The following is a 22,572-nucleotide window of genomic DNA, read 5'->3' as shown; positions in this document are numbered from 1 at the left end:
CACCGCTCGCTAAGAGCTCCTTTGGCATTCAGTCCTAGGGTATGGACTCTGCAGAAGAAAAAGCAGTATTTAACAAAGTGGTCTTTGTGTTGAAGGGAGCAGTAAAGACGGCCTTAGTTCAAAGCCTGCACTATGGGCCGGTGATGGCAGCCGAACAGGATGTTACAGGGTAATTGTCTCCTGCTACTATAGAGATGCTGACGCAAAGCAGGAGGCATTGATCTGTTTACAGTGTTTGGTTGAAACAACTCTTGTACCAATGAGTGATGTAATTTTAAACATTGTGTCTGAAGGACTGAAGGTCTGAAGGCTGTGAAGCTGCAACAGCTGCTTTCTGCACCTTCATGCTGCCTAATTATTAGGGCCGAGTTAAAGGTTACCTTCAATCCATGAAGGGCATTATCCAGACGAGTACAGTGTGAGATGTATGCTTCCAAATAGATTCGCTTCCTGCTGTCTGAGGAGGCTGGATCTCAGCACGGCCCACCTTGCCGTCTGAACAGCAAACGCCAATTCCATTTGGGGTCATAGGCACATGCCTTAAATAGAAGGAAAAATAATCCAAGTTAGTTTACCAACATAAATTGGTATTAGATGTTCAAAAGTCCAGCGCTGAACCTGAAGGATAGCCATCTTGATGACAAGAGCATCATTTTTGTTACCATTAAAACTTTCAGAGTATAAACGCAGAGTTAAAGCAGCTCCCTGGAGCTGCCATTCTGCATCTGTTGGAAGTAACGTGAGGACGGTTGGTTGTATCTAATGAGTTCACAGCATGGTTTCATGGCAGACTTAAAGCTGCAGTTGCCAACAAGATGTGAGCACCCAGGTTAGCCTTACAGGTGTGAGCAGCCTTACCGCAAAGCTATAGCAGAGCTATGTCTGCATTTGGGCCTTGTTGAGCACGGGAGGGAAATAAATGGCTCCTGACATTTCAACACCATCCTCATCCTTACTTTGCAGCTCTGCTGCCATTTGCCCCTGCTCTTCTGGATGATGTTGTCCTGCCCTCTGTAGCTCACCCAAGGTCAGAGAAGGGCTGCATGACTGCAGAAGCTGAGGCTCCCCCGTGCCCCCACCTCATGCAACTCCAATTAGACACTGTTCACTCTGCCAAGCAGATTTTTCCCCAGGAATTGTGCAGAACACCCTGTCTTTTGGAAGTGCAGGGAGGATTTAGGGAAGGCCTATCAAACTGTGCAGTCTCAGTCTGTAAAAAGAGTGATTTACCAAACTAAAGGAAAATGGTACACTCAAGGATCTGGTTTACTGGAGTTTAAACAACAAATTCCTTTTGCCAGATACGCTGAGACTTGAAATAGTTTACAGAAACACCCAAAGAAAAAAGCAAGTTTCACTGCCATGAAGAAATTCGTATGCTGCAGTTACTCTGTTAAGCTTTCTCATTTAGCATCTTATCTTGCTTGGAAGGTGAGTGAGGCTCTTGCCTGTCCATTTTATTCAAAGGCAGTGAGCATCTTCCTGAAACCCACTGTCTGGTGCAGGATCAGGCCAATCTGTAAGGCTGGGAGAGACAAAGATTGCTTTTCATCTGGGGCTCAAGAGGCCCAACACTGTGTTTTCTCAACTACAGGATCTCATCACTTAGAGAGAAAATCCCCAGCGAGGCATTGACAGCTAATTCGTTCTTTAGAAGCAAGCAGGTTCAGAAAATGCATGGGTAATACAGATAAAGCAACGTAGCAGTGTATCAGCTGAAATCCTTCCAACTGGTTTGCTGGAGCTAGAAGAGTCTCTCTAACTCAATTATGGTTCTGTTAGTTCAAGAGACTGGGACTTTTTCAGCTGGCTAAAGAAAACAGCTCCTCTATTCTAAGAGCTCTAAGAAGTGTTCAGCACATGCTTGTGGTTCTATTACAACTTTGGCAGACTACCCTGCAGCTTTCAGTTGGCTTTGCTAAGAAGTCATTTGTACAGCTATTTCCTTTCCTATAGTAATGTATATAGCTTTATCTAAAGTGTCACATACGTTTACTTTTAATGCTCTGTAATCCTTCTTGGCTATCACCTCACATAAATGTGTCACGCAGTCCAACAAGCCGGATCACTATCCTGTGTTTTTCTGGCAGACTGCAGTTCTTTTAAAAGTCTCGCCATTTTACGTGCAAAAATAATACCGCAGACTGTCAGAGTTACGTAAGGTGATGTTTTTGTAGGTTCAGGAGCTGTCCCGGCAGATTGGCTGACAACAAACAGAGTCAGAAAATTTTACTTATCAGGGAGCTTGGGAATCTGCCCTTCATTTTCCCATATAGATGTGCAGCTTCCTGTAGAGAAAGTCTTTCCTCACGGTTGCATGGATTGCAAATGAACAGTTTAACAGAATCTGGTGGCTTGCCAGGGAGAGCAAACTGATAGGAATTTCTCGATTCGTTCTTTCTGGCTGAAGAGGACAGAGCTAGGGAACAAGAGACTGGGCTCAAACTGTGGCTCATCCTGGGATGTCATTCCAAGTATCTGTCACATTCCTTCTTGGTCGAGACAACTAATGTGTTTAGCTTGAAAATAGCTGATATGTTTTTTCACGTCTACCTGGGACTGCTATGGCATAACATACAATCGGTATTTTGCTATTGAACATTTACAGTATAGGCTTAAAAATCAGCCAAAATATTTCCTCAGAAAGTTAGTATTTCAGGATTTTTCACCAACAAATGATTATTTCCAAAGCAAATAAACTGAAACAAATAATTTGGAAAGTGAGATGATTTGGGAATTCTCCATACAAACTGGAAGAGGCATAATGATGAAAAAGCTCTTTTTTTCAGCGAGAACAACAACAGGAAAGTAGCTTCATTACTTTAAATGTAAGTAAATTTTAATTAACATTAAATACCTGTAATAAACGATAACCAAAAAAGATCTAGTGATCTTATTTTGTGGTAGGTTGTGTACATAAGATAATCATGCTCATTCCAAGAGGTTAATATCCTACATGGATGATTTATGAAAATTATGCTCTGGAACAGCTCTTCCCCAAAATTGAGGGAGCACTCTTCTCCTTCAGCTTTCAATGCGAATAATGCAAATTCATGAAAAGAAGCAGCATCCTTCACAGGAGTTGAGTACCATAATATCTGATCCTAAAGAAGTTCAGAGAGTCACATAAGTGAAATAAAGTGCAGGTAAGGGTCAGTCACCCTCAGTGCAATAAGGAGGAGCAGAAGCTGTGGCTCTGCCATTGCAAGATACCACTTGGGCAGATAAAACAGAATAATAAGGCACACCCTGCAAGGGAAGCATCACATCATATTCTTCCTTTGACTTCTTTATCTTTCATGTGAGCAGAGCTGCAATTCCTTCCAATTCCTCCCCTGAGGTATCCCATTCTTCACATGCATCAGGCTCGGATGTGTCTCAAACAAAACTGAGTCATGTTGGCCTCTACTTTCTCCCCTGGGTTTTTCATGGAGCAATATTTGAAATGTCCAAGGATAAACATTGGCAGATTTTAACATGCTGGCTTTCAACATTTTGAAAAGGAAATGGTAGAAATTAAAGAAAAGTATTGTTTTCCAAAAATGCATGTATTTAGGGTGGGATTCCTTGGGAGTAGCTGCAAGCTGGTGTGGCTGTTGCCAGAATGTGGAACTGCCATCATCTGCACTTGTGTGTCATCTGGTCAGCCCACAAACTTGTAATTCCTTCAGCATGGTAGAACACATTTGTTGTTTTTGTGAATAATGGCAAATATTATTTTAATAAGTAATGGCAGTAATATATAAAGTAATGACATTAATATATAACATAATGACAGAAAGTAGTACCTGTTATTAAGGAACCCAGTTCACATAACTGTAAACAACTTTTCTTCTCAAATTTGGCTAAATGTGTGCAAGGATTGTTCTGACAACTAAGGTCTGCATAGGCTTCTTGTTAAACATTCATGACTGCTGACTACAAATACGAGGAACAGTCTTGGCCAAGATCAAGTAGATTGAAAGCTAGGGACAATAAAAACTTACAAAATATACAATGTCATGAAGTACAGTATCACACAGGTAGTGGTAAAGAAAGAAGGAAGCATATAACAGTGCATAGAATTCCCCTTACCACGAAACAGAAAACCCAAGACTGGAGTGAATGGCAGGCTGGCAATTCAGTCGGGCTGCTTTGCCATCCTCCACCCTCTCAGTCACTGATCAGCCGTATGTGCTGGTTCTCAATGCCCCACCTGGGGCAGCACAAGGGAGTGGGAAGCCTAGGGAAATGCGTGAGCGCTGTGGAAAAGCAAAAATCCTCTTCCTTACCCCAAAATCAGCCAGCTTCCACATTTCAGCTTCCTTTTCCAAGCTCCTGAAGGGACCAGGTGTCTTCAAAAAAGAAAATGAAGCTCAGAAAGTTGGGAAAATCTGATAAGCACTGACAAAACTACTTTCTCTAATATGATGGAGCAGCTCAACTTTCAGAAACAACGGAAGGAAAAGGGGAAACTCATTAAAGATGAGTAAGTTGTAGCAAAACTGCAAGACATTGAAAGTATGTAGTGGGAAATGCTGGACAAAGAGCTTAGCCTGTGTAAAATTAGAACATGGTGCCTTTGAAAGGTCACCTGGTTCTTGTTGTACCAGGATAAAATTAAAAACAACAAGCAACACCAGAAGAGCACACATTATTTTATGTACAGCTGTTTACTACTTCTGAAAAGAGGATGCTTTTAACTGCCTAAATCTGACTTTATCTGACTAAATTTACAGCCAGCATTTTTCTTTAGTCACACAGAGTCTGTAGGATAACTGTAAATAACATCTGTTCTTCTGACATGAATCTCACATTCCTCTTAGACTTTTCTCTGTTAAAATGATACATGCCTTAATGCCTCTGAGTGATCCAGACCAGGAGACAAGTGAAAGCAATAACGAGAGGTTTAGTTACGAGATCAGCAACTCAAGGAGTCATATTGCTTTCACAGAAATTCTTACAAAATGTCCCCACATCTGTATTGGCCTCATGCTGAATAAATACACATGTGGGTTATTTTCCTGTACAGGGTTTGCTCATTTCAGTAGCACGAGAGCTAAACCTAACATTTGACCTTAAAGTTTTCTAAAACATAGTCATTGTGCTTTGGAATTTCTGGGTAAGATTAGATGAGCTCTGTGGTTTTGATGTACTAGTAGTAGTAGTAATAACATGCGTCAGCACAGGAGAGCTGCATGCATTTTTGGAGAGAACTTTGAACAAGGATTAAAAGAACGTATTCTGACAGTAAATTCTATACAACAAGGTGAATGCAGCAGGGCTGATCAGCCAGCATGTATGTGTACCCTGGACAGATGTGATCAGCTTGTGCAAAGTCTGCCCTGCAGGATCAGTACTGGCACTGGACATGAAAGTAGCTACAGAAACGAGTAACCTTAATATATAAGCAGCACATTTTTTTCATTACATTTGGTTATTGCTGCTTTTATTAGTCTCTTCTGTGGATTAAGAACTCATTTCCATCTATCCTCTTCCATCTGAAAAAGCATTTTTAACAACTGAGAGAATTCAAAGACTGTTTGACAATTTCATATAGAAACAGTTTAGGTCCAGTTTATCTCAAACTGGTGTTTTTAAAAATGAGTCACTCTTAAGGAAGGAAAAAATTCACAAGCTCTTAAATGGAGTGGTGTAAATATGGACTTACTGCAGATATATTAAGTGTGTGTTATGTATTTAAAGCAGAAAACAGCAGTGTCCCAGACAGCTGCAATTATTTTAATTGGTAACCACTCTAGCGGACTACAAATTGAGCAAAGATCATCACATTCTGCCTATCTGAGGTCCCTCTATGCTTTAAAATAGTTCTTTTTCTCCTCTCAAGTAGTACTGAGCGCTTGTTAGAATAGTTTACACTTCTCAGCGTGCTGCTTATGCTCTTAAAAGCTTGCAACTCTATCCTAAGGAACGGTCCCCTCCTTGAAAGCTACTACCCTCTGTTAATTTACATCCTTGTCAGTAGTCTTCCCTCTTTCACAGTGCCCACAGATACAGACATAAGAGATGTACTCTGTCTTATGTTTTCTCAAATGCTTCAGAAAACAAAACTTTTGTGTATTGAGGGCACCCGCTAATGGTTCTTTGGAACTCTTTATAGTTTTACACATGCTTTCCAAATGGAAGTGCAGCCTACAAGCTGAATGAACCCAGTCCAATAGCTGATATTAAGGTTGTTCAGCATTAGCTGTAAGTAAGTTATGCAAATAAATAAATAAAACCCTATGAAACCATATGACCAATCAGCAACATAAGAGCAGCCATTTCATTTCCTCAGAATTATGAACGGCTTGTTCCATATTTAAAGGAAAGTAACCCCGTTCATTTCACCCCCTAGCCTCCTTTGGTGACAGGGAGCCACCTGGCTGAGCACGTACTTTCAGCAGGACTAAGTGAAACCTGCCACACTGAGCTGGGAGGTGATGGCACATAACCAGCTATGAGCATCTGGGTAGAGGGTACCATGCACTGGGAGGAAGACAATGGCAGCTGAGATGGCCAGAGCTTTATTTTTACAATTGGCCCAATAAGATGGGCCATACAAAAACCATTGTTTGGGGTATAGTTGGCAAAAAGAACTTAATAGGCAAGAGGAGAAGGATGTGAAAATATTCACGTACACAGATCAGGTAGGTATGTGCTGTCAGTCACACCTCAAGATCTCTGTCTCCCTCCTCTCTCTCTCTACAGGTTCCCGAAGGAAAAGTGGTGGTTCTTTCTTTTAGATACTTAGACCTGGAAAGTGACAATTTGTGCCGGTACGATTTTGTGGATATATACAGCGGCCACACCAACGGACAGCGCATCGGAAGGTTCTGTGGTACAGTGAAACCAGGTGCCCTTGTATCCAGCAGCAATAAGATGCTGGTGCAGATGACTTCAGATGCTAATACTGCAGGAAGTGGATTCATTGCAAAGTTTTCTGCAGCAGAACCACATGAAAGAGGTAACCAACAGTTACATATGTGCTGAAGACAAATTTAACTTTATGGAGAGCTACACTAACACTTAAGATGCGGTTTCAGAGGCATTAGGAATTGTGGTGATCAGTGTATTCATTAACTAACTTGCTTAGCAAACAGCAGAGTACAATTGCTTACTCATAACAGCTAGTTAATCAAAGTGGTAAAGAAGAGAACTGACTGTACTCCAGGAGTTGCAGAAGGGCTGCATCTAGCAGCAATATGGTAATAGCTTGTCAGTAAAACGGCAGATAAAATTCAGCACAGAAAAGTGGAAAACAGTTCCACAAGAGTATAGGAGTTGGCCCTGATCTCTGGACTGATGTGGAGAGAGCAGATGGGTAACACAGCCACAGTCACTTCTAATACAGAAAGCAAGTGGCTGCAAAGGAAAGGAGAGGGCATTTTTTCTCAGGGAGCAATTCAGGTGGCTACAGTGCTGTGCTACACAACATTGGGGGTTGTAAACTTCTATGTTTAAAAAAAACAAGAAAGAAAAATGTATTAGGGACAACTGTAGTCAAAGGCATTAGTTTTTGCCTGGAGATGACAGGGAGGACGTGTCACTGTGCTCTTGTTGGTTGGCAGGCCAACCACTTGAAGGCTTTTGCTACCGGGACAAAGGAGAATATAGAGACAACCATGACATGATGAAATCACTTTTATGAAGACTCATAATCCTATTACAAATAAGGATTACATACCTGGTGCAGGTCTGTGACCTGAGGAGCAGGCACAGAGGAATGCACCTGCGTGTGGTGGGCGCTCCAGGGCATAGCTCAGGGAATGCCTCCAGCTCCCCACGGCTCCTCCTGCTGCTTCTCCCTTCCCCCGTCTTTCTCTTCTCTCTCTCTGGTGTTTTATACCCTTTTTTCGTGGTATGTTCTCTGAGGAGCTGCCAGCATGCTGCTGGGCCCGGATGTACAGCACTGGGGCTGCTGGAGCGGCAGCGCCCAGCATGGCGCAGCCTGGCCTCTCCTCACAGATCCCCCTGAGACCCCAGCAGCACCTGGGCAGTGGCGCACAGCACAGCAAGGTCGGCCCATCACCCACATCATACCACGCACAGTGTGCTGTACTTCCAGGTGACCAGTACTGCGGGGGACGGCTGGAGAAGCCTTCCGGCTCCTTCCAAACACCCAACTGGCCAGAGCGGGACTACCCAGCAGGCGTCACGTGCTCCTGGCACATCGTGGCCCCCAAGAACCAGGTAACGCACCGCCTAACCCCACCTCCCTCCCCAGCAGCCACACACAGAGGTGCCACTCAGGCTGCACTCGTGGTAAAAATACCACCTGGCTGAAGCTTGAAGTCAGAGAGATGAGCAGAGTGCAGGCGCAGCTGCACTTCAGCTGCACTCACCTCACGTGACGTGGGGCAGCTGAGAGAACACGAGAAGCACTAAACGCCCTCTTGTGCGCACTGGTAAATTCCCCTGTATTCAGCTTCTAGAGCATCTATGACTGGTGAGGCCTTTAGAGAAGATCTTTTAAAGACAATTTTGTTAATCAACAAACCATCATGCAAAATAAGCTAGGGGAAGTGATCATCTCAGGACTTAACACGATAATGATGGTGGTGAATGTTCAGCTTAAGTCTAACATTATTTGTAGCATTTTCAACTTCACTTCAGTTTGTTATTGAGGTAACCAAGCAGAGCTGGTTCAGCTTAGTAAAAGCAGAAATTGTTCTCGATTCAGCTCACAGCACAGGGAATATATTCAGATGAGCCTTACACGAGGATCTTCAATATATGTTTAATTTTGTCTTGTTTTATATTTTGAAGGCTTCATCTCATAACACGCTTAGTTAGCCGGATGCCTTCAGAGTGCAAGTTTCCATTTTGTTAAGGCCTAAATAGAGCTGAGAGCAGAAGAGATAAAGGGTGTGTTTGCCACTGAGCCACACGTGGCTATAAAGTGTTGTTCCCTATGCTTAGAGCTCATCTTCATTCTAGCTTAACATTTTTTGGTTGTTGCTGAGCAATCTGCTCTTTAGCTTGGCACAAAGTCAGAAATCTTGGTCACCAAGCCCACTGGTAGGTTGCTTTTCTTAACTATCTCCAGGTTCTTATATTCCTCTTTGTGTAAAGAGAACTACTCTTAAATGCCGTTCATGACCATCACCTCTCAAATAAAAATTGAGAACAAAATACTTTGTAGAATATTAAGGTCATATTTTGAACTATTTCTCTACTGGAGAGAATCTACATGAATTAAAATATCAAACCCATATTAGGTGGATTGAATAATTCACTATTATAGATAGCAAAAATGAATCAGTAGCACATCTGAAGAGGCTATTTAGTGTAAGAAGCACTAACAAATTTTGGTTATCAAAGTCTTACTAAATTACTTGCACTTTTTTCCCTGCAGCTAATAGAATTAAAGTTTGAGAAGTTTGATGTGGAGAGAGACAACTACTGCAGATATGACTATGTTGCTGTGTTTAACGGTGGGGAAATCAATGACGCTAAAAGAATTGGGAAGTATTGTGGAGACAGTCCACCAGCGTAAGTAACTTTCTACGATTATGAGCTTCACAGCACTATGTATTGCTTTGCTTACAGTTCTATACTTGGTTTTTGATTTTTATTTTTTCCTCAATAAGTCATTTTCTACCTTCAGTTGCATTTCTAGAAGTTGCTCAATAATATCCATCTCTCCCCAGGTTTTTCCTTTTCCCTCATGTGTCAGTGACTATCCTTGTTTCCAATCCAAGTTCTGTCCCGTCTCTCAAGCCTCATTTGAGCACTCTCTAATTATACCCTTTTTAATGCTATTGGTATTAGCATGTACATATAATACCAGCATTAACGCTAACTGAATACTAGCATTACTGTGTTTTGATTACAGATACCAAACTGCAAAGATCCAACTGACCTCCGCAGTCTCTTGTCTCTTTACTCCATTTCATTCTACCCTCTGCCACGCACTTCTGCTCATTCCATGGCTGCTCACCAGCTCGTCCACTTGTGCTAGCACTGCCCTTCATGACACATGAACATGTTGGGTACCACCATAGGCTTCAACCAGCTTAGTTGCCAAATTGCTGATGCCACACTCAGAAAAAATAACCCCAATCCATTCAAACTGTCATCTCACCCAAAATACCCCCAACATCATCCCTCTGGCTCTGCCTCCCCCCATTAAACACCCCCTAACATAGACAGAAGCACCATCAGTATATAAACAGATCTGGCAATAGTAGATCATAATTATTTAAGAAGTGCATAAATTTTCTTGCATGAGGCTAGTAATTTGTAGTTTTTTTCCTCCACATCATACCTCTTCCATTAAGCTATTTAAAAAGGAGTAGCTTTACAGAACGAAGAGAATATACAAGCTAGTAAAACTCATGTAAGCATGCGAATAGAATTAAGTCTCAGAAGTGACAGCTAGTTTGATTCCCAAGAGCAACTGAGATAGGGGAAGGAGGTACATGCCTCAGTCTTTCTAGGGACAGTGTGCTGGGCTGAGATTTACTGTGAGGTTTTTGTAGTATGGTTGGATGTTTTTTTTAAGGTTACACAGTATATCCTCTGGAGACAAGAGGGTAGGCAGACATTCTGCAAAACTCTTACAGACTTTTCTTCTCTATGCAACAGCTTCACTCTTGCTATTTTTGATCATTTCCTAATAGCAGGACAGTCCTAGAAATAAAGAAATAGAGTAAGCTTAGCCTTACAAAAAATTATTAGAAATTTGGTAATGGTTTAATTAAGGGTAAGTAGGGGTGTACCTGAAATATAGTCTTCAGTTTCCTTCAGCCACCTTAAGCTTTTGGTGTTAAACTTTCATAAGTTTCCCTTTGGAAAAGATGCATCTTTTGAGGCTGAAGTTCAGTGCAGCCTTCTCGTAGTTCAGTTAAATACTGAAATATGAGAAGATACTGACATTACAGTGCTACTGGAAGAATGTTCTTTAGGTGCTAGCTACTTCAGGCCTTCAAAACAATGCAAGAGACTAAGTGTTAGCTGCAGTTACAGTCACTTCCTTGTTTGCAGGAAGGACTTCACTGTAGAAGTAGAACTATCTTTCCATATTGCCTGCAACAGAAAAGCTGTGAGATGGCGGAAGACCGTGCAAGGCAGTTAGTATTAAGAAGTCCACAAGACAAGAGCACAGAGTATAGCTTCACTGTATGTAAATTGTGACATTGCAGACTTTTCCCAATGCAGGTAAGAACTGAACTCCACAAGATCTTATCCTTCCCTTGATTCTCAGAAGGCAGCAGTGAACAAAACCCCTTAAAAATGAAGCTGGTGGCCTCCAGCCCCTGGAATGTAGTTGCTTCTTTCCAACTAAGACTTAGGCCAGCTGCACAAGTACATTTTGAACCATTGGGATCTGATCTTGGCTGACAAAGCAGTGCAGAAGAAAGAAGTGCCAGTTAATCCCTGAGAGGTAGCCAGAAGTAGCTTCCTAAACCACCTCTCAGCTGTGGCTCAGCATCTATCCCCAAAGCAGGTCAAAGCTGTACACTGGTCTGCCAAAGTTCTAGTGGGCTTCACGACATAGACATTTTAGTATGGACTTGGACTTTAGTATGCAACAGGCAAATAAGGGCAGAAGTCTGGGCTCAGACCCAGGCCACATAGCTTAGAGATGAGATTTCCTGTTACAGAATGTTAGAAGTGTACTGACAGCCAATTTTAGGACTGCTTACTAACCTGATCCAATACAGAGCTTCAACACGATCACTTTCCCTTGCTGAGTAATATATAGACAACTTATGTAATCGGTGAGGATCAAGTGTGTCTCCTGGGGTTTTTCCACTGGCTGCAAAATGCTCAGCATAGTTTACCAGAAAAACAGTATGGACCAAACTCCTGTAGCAAAAGAAAAGCAAACCATGTTGTGTAAACTGAATAATGAAGGAAGCCTTCTATAAAGAATATTAGCTGCCTATCTAACACAGCAATTATGCAAGTTGAAATTCACTAACGAACGGTTACAAATGATGTAACATGGCATTCTGTAACAGAAACTGCATACTTAAGTATGAATAAAGTGAATACCTTGAACTTACTTGATGGTTACAGAGATGAACCCAGATCCAATCATAGAGCAGCTAGCATATAATGTAACCACATACCTGATTCCTAATTACAATTAGTATGAAATATAAATGAATAGTATGTGTAATAACATTTTATTAGGAGAAAAAAAACCCAAACAAACAGCAACAAAACCAGCACTTGAGATTAAAAAAGACGCTTATAAAAATACGCAGGTCAAATTTTTCAGATTGTTTGGCTTTTTATATCTAGTATTCAGCAAGCGGACCAAAGTTTTCCTACAGCGGATAAGTGCCCTCCTAATACCAAAGCCTTTATCAGTGCTGTGGTAAGAAAATTACAGTCTGTTCATTTACCACAGTAACTGTAAATCTACAGAATTTCAGATAATTATGCACTTTTGTGTCAGCTTGCTAGGGGTGAATCTGACTTCTGTAATACTTGCTGAAAAGGAAATGGAAAAAAAAAAAAAAAAGGAGTTTATCATAAATTTTTATAAAGTTAGAAAGTGTTATGGAAAGTTTTGAAGAACTTCTGCCTGAAGCTCATGAACACTAACACAAATTCTGGAAGGAAGCAAGACGGTCATTTGAGTGAAAATACATCTTACAACCATTTTCCACTTTTTTCTCTCAAGTTCTATCTGCCTTTATATTCTATTTTCTTTTTTCCAAACAAAATGTGGTCTTGCTTGAAAACACTGGCATTAACAGATATTAATCAATCATGCTTAGAAGAATGAGCGTTGTGCTCCTTTGCTAGAGTTGCATGCCATACAATTTTCTCTAGTGGAAGTCTTCAACAAAGCCTACATCCAGAGTTAGTTAGCATCACAGCAGGTACTACAGTTTATGAACTAAAAACCAATACGCTGACAAGCACTTGTTAATGACATTTCAAATCCTAACAAAATAACACCACTAGCTCTGTAAGGCCTCCAATATAATATAATAAAAATCCAATCTCTGGCAAAATACAGCCACACAGAAGTAGCAACCCAAAATATTTTGAGTGGTTTTAGAAGAATTTCAGAGTTCCACATCAAATTCATTTCTGTCAGACCTTCCAAATACATAATACACTTTCCATTAAACAAAAACGAACTGAAACCCAAAAACATTTACTCAACTCTGCTACATGCTGAGGATTCCTTTAACATATTTTCTCACTGTATTAACCTGTCCCCACGGAATGAAATTCCAGAAGTGAAGTCCGCAATGAAATCACACAGAAGAATTTGAAGATATTTATACTGACATAACCCTCAGGAATCAGAGGTTTTCATGAGTCAACAGAATGAGTTTCACAGTCACAGTATCAGGGTCAGACATGTTAGCAAAAGGAGCATGTACTCTAGCAGTAGGGGCAGATATTGCATTCACATCAGAAATAAACTCAAAGCACAATCTCTTTTCTTTTGTGTAAGAATGTTATTCATGGTTTTTTTGGTTTTGACATTAAATCTAATAGAAGTTATTTTGTTTTTCCATCCCAGGCCTATTGTATCTGAGAGAAATGAGTTGTTCATTCAGTTTTTATCTGATTTAAGTCTAACAGCTGATGGTTTTATTGGCCATTATAAATTTAGACCAAAAAAGTTACCCACAACTACAGTTCCACCTACTACCACAACAATCCCTGCTACATCAGGTAAGTTTTTTTGGCTTTATTTGATTGTAAAACTGATTTATTCCAGAAAGAGAGGGTTAGAAAAATGTAACATGAAGCATATTAAAATCAGTTTTGTGGTTTGTTAGTGCTTAAAATGTTGAAGGAATTAATTAAAAATTAATATACTCAGGAGAGCATGTAGAATCTACTTAATATTATTAACAGGAAATCTCTCCTGTTCACTGTAACAGTTACTTCAGATAAGAGAATATTATCATCTCTTCTCAGCATTTTGATGAGCAAACACCTTTTACCAAATTCCCCAGAACAATGAGCAATTACTTTTTTTTTTTTTTTTTTAATAGGAAGGTCCACATATTTCAATAAATAATTTTATTTTAAAAAAAAGTTCTTCCAGACAAGCCAATTTGTTTGGCCATATTTCTCTTCATTTAGTTATTAAGATAAAGCAACATTGCTATTTAAACCATCTGAGCCCTCTTCACGTTTTCTGAGCATCCTACCAACAGACCCTCTTCTCTCAAAATGGTGTTTATTCAAAAATGTTCAGGGGCAGAAATTTATAACAAAATATGTCAGACTAAAAATAATCTCCTTTTATATTTAAGATGAAACAGCACATATGAAAGATCAAAGGAGGATTCTCTGAAGGCCTTGCCAAAACTACCTCATTACGGAGGTTCTGAAGGGATAAAGTCTTAAAGTTTCCATAACCTGAATGAGAGGTTTAAGATACAGTTTATAGCACAAAACCAAATTATTCATGATGTTTGGCATCACAACCTAATTTGTATTTTAAACACGTCAGAAGTCAGGACAGTAATGGCTTTCCAGAAGAAAGCAAAGAAACTGCGGTACTTAAATACTGAAATAGATTTAAAATAGATTTTAAAAAGCAGTATAAAAATGAAATCACAGTGAACTGCAAATCATCCTGATGGAACTGACAGTTTGGTAATAAATAATTCAGTTCTTTTTTGTTATAAAGCACTTCATAAAGTTGTTCCTTCCAACACTTGGTCTCAGTTAATCCAGGCTGTCACCTGTCTCACGCTGCAGCCTTTCAACAGAGGCCTATCGAATACCAAATGAAGACCTCATTAAGATGAAACAAAACAAAAACAACAACAAAAATCCCACATCACTAAGTGTGGTTCAAGTATTAAACCTGAGATTCAAAAGGCAGAATAGCAAATATGAAGATCTAACCATTGTGGACCTGCACTGAAGACAAAATTTCAGCATCATTCATTTAAATTTTAGAAATGTTATTTTTGAGCCAATCTATACCATTAGCAGATAAGCAGAAATATAAATAATAACTGGTTGGAAAATTGGCCAGAAGCTTTTTCAGAAAGAATAGGCTGAGTAAGATTTCTGCAAAATACTTCCTTCTAGAGAAAAATAAAGCAAAGATATTCTTCACAACTATTTTAGGGCATTTTTGTTTATTTTAAATAAATGCATTTATATAAGTTGTCTGGGTTTATTATTGTTCTAATCTCTCCATCTCTCATCTCAAACTTACCAATAATTTGAACAATCTGAATAAAGTGCAGAGACTGTTACCGTCCACTCCAATGGTAAGCAGGAAAGGAGAGAGGGGGGAATGTATTTACTTGTCTTTAAACAAAGCACTCAGCTTCAGAAAGGAAATGTAAGTCAGTGTGAAGCAGCTGTTGCCTCCAATATTAAATTCTTCACACATTCTATTGTGTTTCAAAATGCCATCTTTCAAAATTATACAGAACATATCACGAAGCAATGTAAAAAATGTAGAAAAAAGGTAGGAATTTGAACTCTGCTCTCTTTCATCACAGTACAGTAATTTCAGATATAAGTCTACCTGCTTTCTCTGAAGTAAGCATTACCGTAATATCATAAGACTTTAATGGACTACTATGGCTCCAGAGCAATAGGCAACAACACTAACAACTTGCACATTTAAGACCACACTACAATCAAATGTGAATGTTCTGTAAGAAGTCCCACTGTATAATGCCATTAATGTACAACGTAGCTGAAATGCATGGAAAGAAGCGGAGGCGACGTCAGAAAAAGGGGACACGTCATTATTGTGATATTACCAGATCTACTCGTATTACCAGATTTACTTCGCATGTATATGTTTTTAAGCATGCTACTTGCATTTGTTTGAAAATATCTTTTAATTTCTTCTTTGTTCTTCAAAGTTTCAAAACCTACAGTTGCCCTGTGCCAGCAAAAATGTAAGAGGAGTGGGACTCTAGAAAGCAATTATTGTTCAAGCAACTTTGGTAAGAAAGTTTGTTTCTTTTTAATTAATTGTTGCTTGGAAATGTATACACTGCTGGGAGTTTTACCAGATGTAGTTACGAATGATCCTTAATGTATCGGCGATATTTTTACATCCTCTTACACGTGTATTTGACATTAGTATGCCTATCATCAAAACACTGGAAATAATCCCAAAAGAGGCACTGCATTATGACTGAACAGATATATTTGCTCTAAAAATCACATCACTAAATATAGGTCAGCTTCCGATAGGAAATACGGATTCAATTACTGTAGTCATCTCATTTGTCTGTCATCAGGGAATTTTATGCCACATTTTATGCCATAGCTGCTGGCTATTTCACAATTCAGCCTACAGATTCCCAAAACATTTTTAAGACTTCAGAAAGCGTGGAAGCTTAAAAGCACTGCTTTCCATGCTCAAATCACTGATACAGCAAACAACCTTCTCTATATTTGGATGGCATTGTCACTTATAATTTCTTATGCGTCAGAGGCATTTCCCAAATTAATACTGGGAGCTTCTCTGACCCTTTATAACCTTTATTACCTTATACTATCTTTGATGGAACAGCTTAATCCCCTGTACAATCAGCAGGTGGAGAAACAATATGCGTACAGAGGTGAGGCTAAGTAGGACTACCGTGGTGGAAAGATAAATGAAAAATGCTCACCAGTGCTGTAGGCTCGCAATAAACTGGGTCTCTCTCCAGAAAGAGATCCTTCCTTAGTGGCAGTCAGCACTTAATTGGGATCTCAGAGAGGCACAGTCAGGCTCCACCCCTTCAGGTATCACAGGTGAATTGCCTTCAGCTGTGCTCCCACTGCTGACTCATTGCGTGCCGCAGGTGGTCAATCAGAGGTTCAGGCCATTATCAACAGTTCCCATACAATTCTCTCACAACTTAATAATCTAATTCTCTCTAATTTTATAACTAAACCCATGAGATTGGAGGTAGTCTGCTGTTTCAGGAAAGCAGGGGCAGCTTTACATCATTTTGCTAGAAAAACAGTTTAGGGTTGTGACTGCATCCTGATGCAGAATGCAGACACTGCAGCACCAACTCCTCACCACTCTTGACCATCAGCCTTGTTTAATACACAACCAGTACAGGCTTGCCCCATGTCAGAACAAGCAGGAAGAAAAATCTTACTGACCACACCTCAGCTGTTGTGGCTGACAGTCACTGCCACTATACAAAACTTGTTTTTTCTCCCTTGGCACTGGAGTAATAAAAATCACTTTCCTTCTCACCTCTTGCCAAATTGCTGATGACACCCACCTTTCCAGTATTGTTTGCATCATTTTTAAGAGCAAATATGCTTGTTTCTGTGGTCCATCAAATTGTAAAAAATAATTAAAATGCATCAAATGTGATTTCTTCTAGTAATAACTGGAACTGTAATCTCAACAACAACACGGGCTGGAAGCTTGCATGCAACAATATCAATCATTAATGTATACAAGGAGGGAAACTTAGCGATACAACAAGCAGGAAAGAATTTGAGTGCTAAGATTATTGTAGTATGTAAGCAATGTCCTCTCATCAGAAGAGGTGAGTACAGCCAAATAACTGCTTTGTGTTTTTGTAAAAGACAACAGTTTTGAGAACTGCAGTTTGAAATACAACTGCAAATATCAGTAAAATTACAGGAACTGATTCGATAATCAGCTACTTGTATTACATGGAATCAATTCAAAATACAAAAAACTTACAGGCTTATATAAATAAAATTTAAGAATGCAATAAAGTATTAGGCTTTCTTAGATCAAGGGACTTTGAAAAGATGTTTTAGAAGCTCATGTGATATGAAGTAAAATCTGATTTTGCTTGCCCAGGTGAAACTCAGTTCTATTTTGTTTTTGCATGTATATATTTTGGATTGCATGCAGTTACTCAGAGAGGAAAAGCAAAATCGCGCTAAACTTGAAAGAACAGTATGTGACAGCACATGAAAATGTAACTACTTCTGCTGCTTCTCTTCCTGTATCCCTTTACCTATTCTACATCTGCAAACAGCTAGTATTTCTACAGCTATCAAACTGTTATATGGAGTGGAACAAAGATTTCCAGTTAACTATAACAAAGGCTACTTATATCATATTGTAAGAAATATACCCTCTCATTAAAGTAACTAAGCAAGAAATGAAATAGTAGTCAGGTCTGCTTCTTGAGTAAACAGGTAGAACAGGAGAACATAGAGCCATAGCAGGAAACAGTCAAAATAATTTAATAAGCATCCAAAAAGACCCTGTTGCTGCTGATACTTAAGTATTTTACTTCTAAGTGGGCAGTATCAAAGTGAGCATCCTTGTCAGAAACTTGCTTTTGCTTTTACCTTTGTTTCTTCAGAAATCAGGCATCTGTCTGGGAGAAAGAAGAGTATCCTTGGAACAAACTGTCTCCTTTTAGGCAGATTGGGTCCAAACCACACACTTCAGTTTCTCTACCTAAATATTCTACCTCTGAATTATTTAATAGCCATTACATAATATCTAAACTTTCTACATTTCTGTTTAACCCCCTACAACATGACTCTTTCCTGTCTGAGGCCTTGCAGATCTCTAACTCTTCTCAGCCATGCAAACACTCAAATCCATCTGATTGCCTCAAAGTCAGGGCTTATCACACACCAAGCCCACCTTGCTTACCTGACTGCCACTCTATATTCCTAGACTGTATTTATGCCCTTGAGGAAGGAAAAAGGCATGAAAAGACTAAAGAGCATTATACTACAAGTTGAGTGTATGAGAAAATATCCAAAAATTAATCATTAATAATTAACATCTCCAGATGTTAGTAATTAATTGATCCAGTGTTTATTCTGCATTTCTAATGTTTATTAAACAAATTAATATTAAATAATATTAATATTAAATACAGACTGTCAAATGAATCTGAAAAACATCTGCAATGTATTTAGCCATACAATAGGTATGTATTTAGCCATGATCCTGTTTGATTTTTATGTAATTGTAGTTCGTTGCGTAAGTACAAAATGGATAAGGAAGTATATATATGCCTTGGGTAGGAAAGAAAGCACAGTAAAGACATTGGCAACAGAATATAAACCACAGATAATTCTGCTTACCCAACCATGTCTTAAAGGTCTGTTCTGTAATATCAAACTCTCTTTTGTAGGTTTGAACTACATCATCATGGGCCAGGTAGAAGAAGACGGCAGAGGCAAGATCTTTCCGAACAGCTTTGTCATGAGTTTTAAGACTAAGAACCAAAAGATCCTGAATGCCTTGAAAAACAAAACATGTTATAACTAAACTCTGCATCTGCATTCTATCATTTCTCTTGGAAAATAATTTTCACTTAGTTTAAGTCATGAAAACACAACCACAAACACTAAGACTGTGGTCACCCTTTCCACACTTCTCCCATCTCAGCCACCAAAGCACAATCCTGATACAAAATTACAAATCCTAAATCTTAAAGTTGAAGATCTGCAGCACAACCTTCTGATCTGAAACACACCAAATTTGTAATTTGGTTAATTTATAATTGTCCATTTTTTAAGGCGTATATATGTAAAATAAGAATTTTAAGTGCAATATTTATAGTAACTCATTTAACACTGCTTTTTTCTCTTAAGTTGTTTTATTACATAGATTCTTGCATTATTATCTGTGCTTAATAAAATATTTTAAGATTAAATCATAAACCAACTAGTTGTTCATTATGTGTAAAGTAGGGCAGGCTAAACATTGAAGTCATTTTTTTATTACTTACGTGTTTTTGATGTTCTGGGTCTCGCATAGTATGACTGACACTGTGCCTTCTTGATGATTAAGGGACTGAATTTTCTTCCATGGCAGCCAGTGAATCACTGATCTGACTAGAACCTGCATTTACTTTTCAACTGTTCAACAGTACCATGCTTTTCTCTACTTATGACCGTGCTATACTAAGTAATGTCACTATTAAATTCTGTAAGGTAATCATGGAAGAGAACAGAAGTAATTAATTCAGCGGCAGTAAAATACACATGCAAATAGTTTCAATTTTTGTCTCCACTGTGAAAGAAAAGACAACACAGCAGTAGTCAGTCTGACACCACTAGTGTAAATAGCAGAATGTATGTCTAGAGAAATTTGTCACATTTGCTGTTGTATAGAGTCAGATGTTATTCTGAAAATGAAAGGCTGAATAACAAAAAAAAGGAATAAAAACAGATTATAGGTAAAGATTAATACTGAGAAATTGAACAGTTTGATCAAATTGGGTAAAACAAGAAACTATGAAAAATGAAATGGAACAGAATCATGGATCCATTTGTTTTCCTTGTGTGTAAATACGATAGAGTTCTTTTGATAATCTGTGACCACGCAGAGCAAACTGCAATGAAATACAGTCCCTATTAGAAGCACTCGCTGGTTATTTAATTAGGGCAACAGGGATTGCCATTCTCCTGCAATTACTGACTCTCACATGAAATGCCAAGAGGTACTGCCATGGTGCAGCTTGCTAACGCAGCAGCATCCGTTGTGAAGATTTAATGGCTAGCTAGGCAGAAGACAAAGGAATTGCAGGGAGGCTCAACTGTACAAAAAAGCTGTGCTGGCAGCTGATGTCAAACAGCTCAGCAGGGCTGTAAACACATTCTACAGACTAAGATTTTGACTTACTGACTGAACCAAACAGCATTTCACTGCAGAAAAAACATTTATTTATAAACCAGGTGTAATTTTGTAATTTTCAAACTGCAGGCCTTGTTTTCCAGTATCAGTTCTTACCCAAACTAAGGGGCTTCATACATTGATTGTTCTCCCTGTGTTTCCCAGCAGCAGCCTGGGGAGAAGCAGTGTGGAAATCATGCTTAGAACTGCGTGGAACTACAATGATCTATTTTTATTTATGATTACAAGACCATCTGTCATGCAACTTTTTTCATTGCAGCAAGAGTCTGGCAGCCAGCTCCTCCTCTCCAAAACTGTATGCAGAGAAAGTTCCTGCCTGCCTGCTCTTCTCAACACCCTCCTTCTATTGTAAATTCCTTGACAAAATAAAATACATCCAAATGCCATTTAACTTTTTTGATGTAATTAATCTAGAATATTTCCCAGGACTGGCAAACTATGCAGTTTAAAGGATATGTGAAAACCACTTTAATACACTCTCTTCACCTGCTCTCAGTGCATGTGTAATCAGAATGGATTTCCTCCTGCTACATGCTCCTGTTTGGAAGGCCCAGGCTTTACAGAAGTCAAAGCTCTGTCATCAGCAGTCCTGGAATAGGAATCAGGAGCCAGGATTCAGGAAGCGCGGTGCAGTACCAGTTTACTCAAGGGAGGATCAGTCACAAAACAGAGCCAGCAACTTCCCAAAATGACACTATTTGAAATCAGATCCAGTGACTGGATTTCATATGCTTGAATTTTTGCAACCTGCAAACAAATCAAGATTATTTAACAACAATATAATTTCTAAATCACTTCAACAGTAGTGATGTTCAATAATCTATTTCAACAAGAGAATCAAATAGTCAGACTTTCATTAATGTTTTTGACCTCCTGCTGTAAATGGAGGTAGCATGAAGATTTCCATCTTTTTAATATGTAGGATGTTAAAGAAAAATTAAATTCAGCAAGCCCTTAAGACAAAAAAGATATTAATGTGAAAGAACAATCAAAGTTTTTCAGTAGTCTCAAAGAAAGCATTTAGTCTTTCCATGACTTGCACTGAAGTTTGTACAACGAAATTCTGAATCTTACAGCCAATGAAATTCAATCCAACTTCTTCAAACTATTTTGTTTTTTAAATAACAACACATTCTAGTAGAACCAGTGCTTCATTTAAGGCATGACAGGTAGGATGCATGGCTTAAAAGAACAGATTTGAAAAGAGATTAAAAGAGCTGCTGACTTCACTTCCTCTGTCAGTAAGAGAAAGCAAAAGAAACTTATGGAAAGACTCCAGTGGCACAACTAAACAAAACTGGCAATCTCACACAAGGTAGGTGGGACGAATGTCATGCCCTGTAAGCCCCTGCTTCTGTTTTTTTCAGGAGCAGGTCTGATAGGGACAGGTAACGGACTGTGAGACATATACTTGTCCCCTCAAAAAAAACAGCTTGATGAAACCACAGGAAGCCTTCATCAGTTAAATCTGTTAGGAGCTGAAATTCGTAAGATCAAGACCTAGAATACTATTTGGGGTATTTTTATGTATATACATTTTTTGCCTCATTTTGTTGCTGCTGCTTAGCCTTTGACAGCCCAGTTCAAATAAGAGTTTTGTCTTTGCATGTGTCTAGAACTGTTCTGTGTGCATATGGGAGATCTCAGAGCTCCATCATTTGGGGACCAATTCTGGAACAGCCAGTATTAAAATGCCAAATTAGGATAGATAAATACATGTTCAATACACCTGTATTAGGAAAATCTGGAGGATAAGACAAGATCAACTCTGTAGCATGAAGCACTCCATACTGATTAGCATCCAAGAAAACAGGAAGCTTCCAACAGCTTTCAAACAAGATGCAACAGTTGAAAGGTGTCATACTTCTAACGAACTGCAGGAAAAAAAACCTCCTCTTATGATATCCTTCACTTTACAAGTACATATTCCAGGAGCAAACAAGAAGTCTGGAACCACCGGTTTAATCCGCACCACAAAAAGTTGCCTTGAGTTGTGTCAGTGACCGCCTTACATAACAAGAGCATTTAGA

General features: G+C 39.2%; 1 protein-coding gene across 2 annotated transcripts in view; it reads left to right on the top strand.

Annotated features, from left to right (window-relative positions):
* Positions 1-20,928, top strand: part of PCOLCE2 (procollagen C-endopeptidase enhancer 2) — a 49,366-nt gene extending 28,438 nt beyond the window's left edge. For both annotated transcript variants that reach the window (XM_052686769.1, XM_052686768.1), the window contains exons 3-9: positions 6,691-6,946; positions 8,048-8,172; positions 9,338-9,474; positions 13,478-13,632; positions 15,807-15,890; positions 17,280-17,447; positions 19,035-20,928. In XM_052686769.1, the coding sequence (XP_052542729.1) occupies positions 6,691-6,946; positions 8,048-8,172; positions 9,338-9,474; positions 13,478-13,632; positions 15,807-15,890; positions 17,280-17,447; positions 19,035-19,171 (1,062 nt within the window). In that variant the 3' untranslated portion in view covers positions 19,172-20,928. The remainder of the gene's footprint in view (positions 1-6,690; positions 6,947-8,047; positions 8,173-9,337; positions 9,475-13,477; positions 13,633-15,806; positions 15,891-17,279; positions 17,448-19,034) is intronic.
* Positions 20,929-22,572: the final 1,644 nt, after the last annotated feature.

The sequence above is a fragment of the Tympanuchus pallidicinctus genome, unplaced genomic scaffold, assembly GCF_026119805.1.
Source record: "Tympanuchus pallidicinctus isolate F22 unplaced genomic scaffold, pur_lepc_1.0 scaffold22, whole genome shotgun sequence".
NCBI classification, from domain to species: Eukaryota; Metazoa; Chordata; class Aves; order Galliformes; family Phasianidae; genus Tympanuchus; species Tympanuchus pallidicinctus.
The sequence above is the reverse complement of the archived record's forward strand: the minus strand, read 5'-3'. Positions and strand labels throughout refer to the sequence as shown.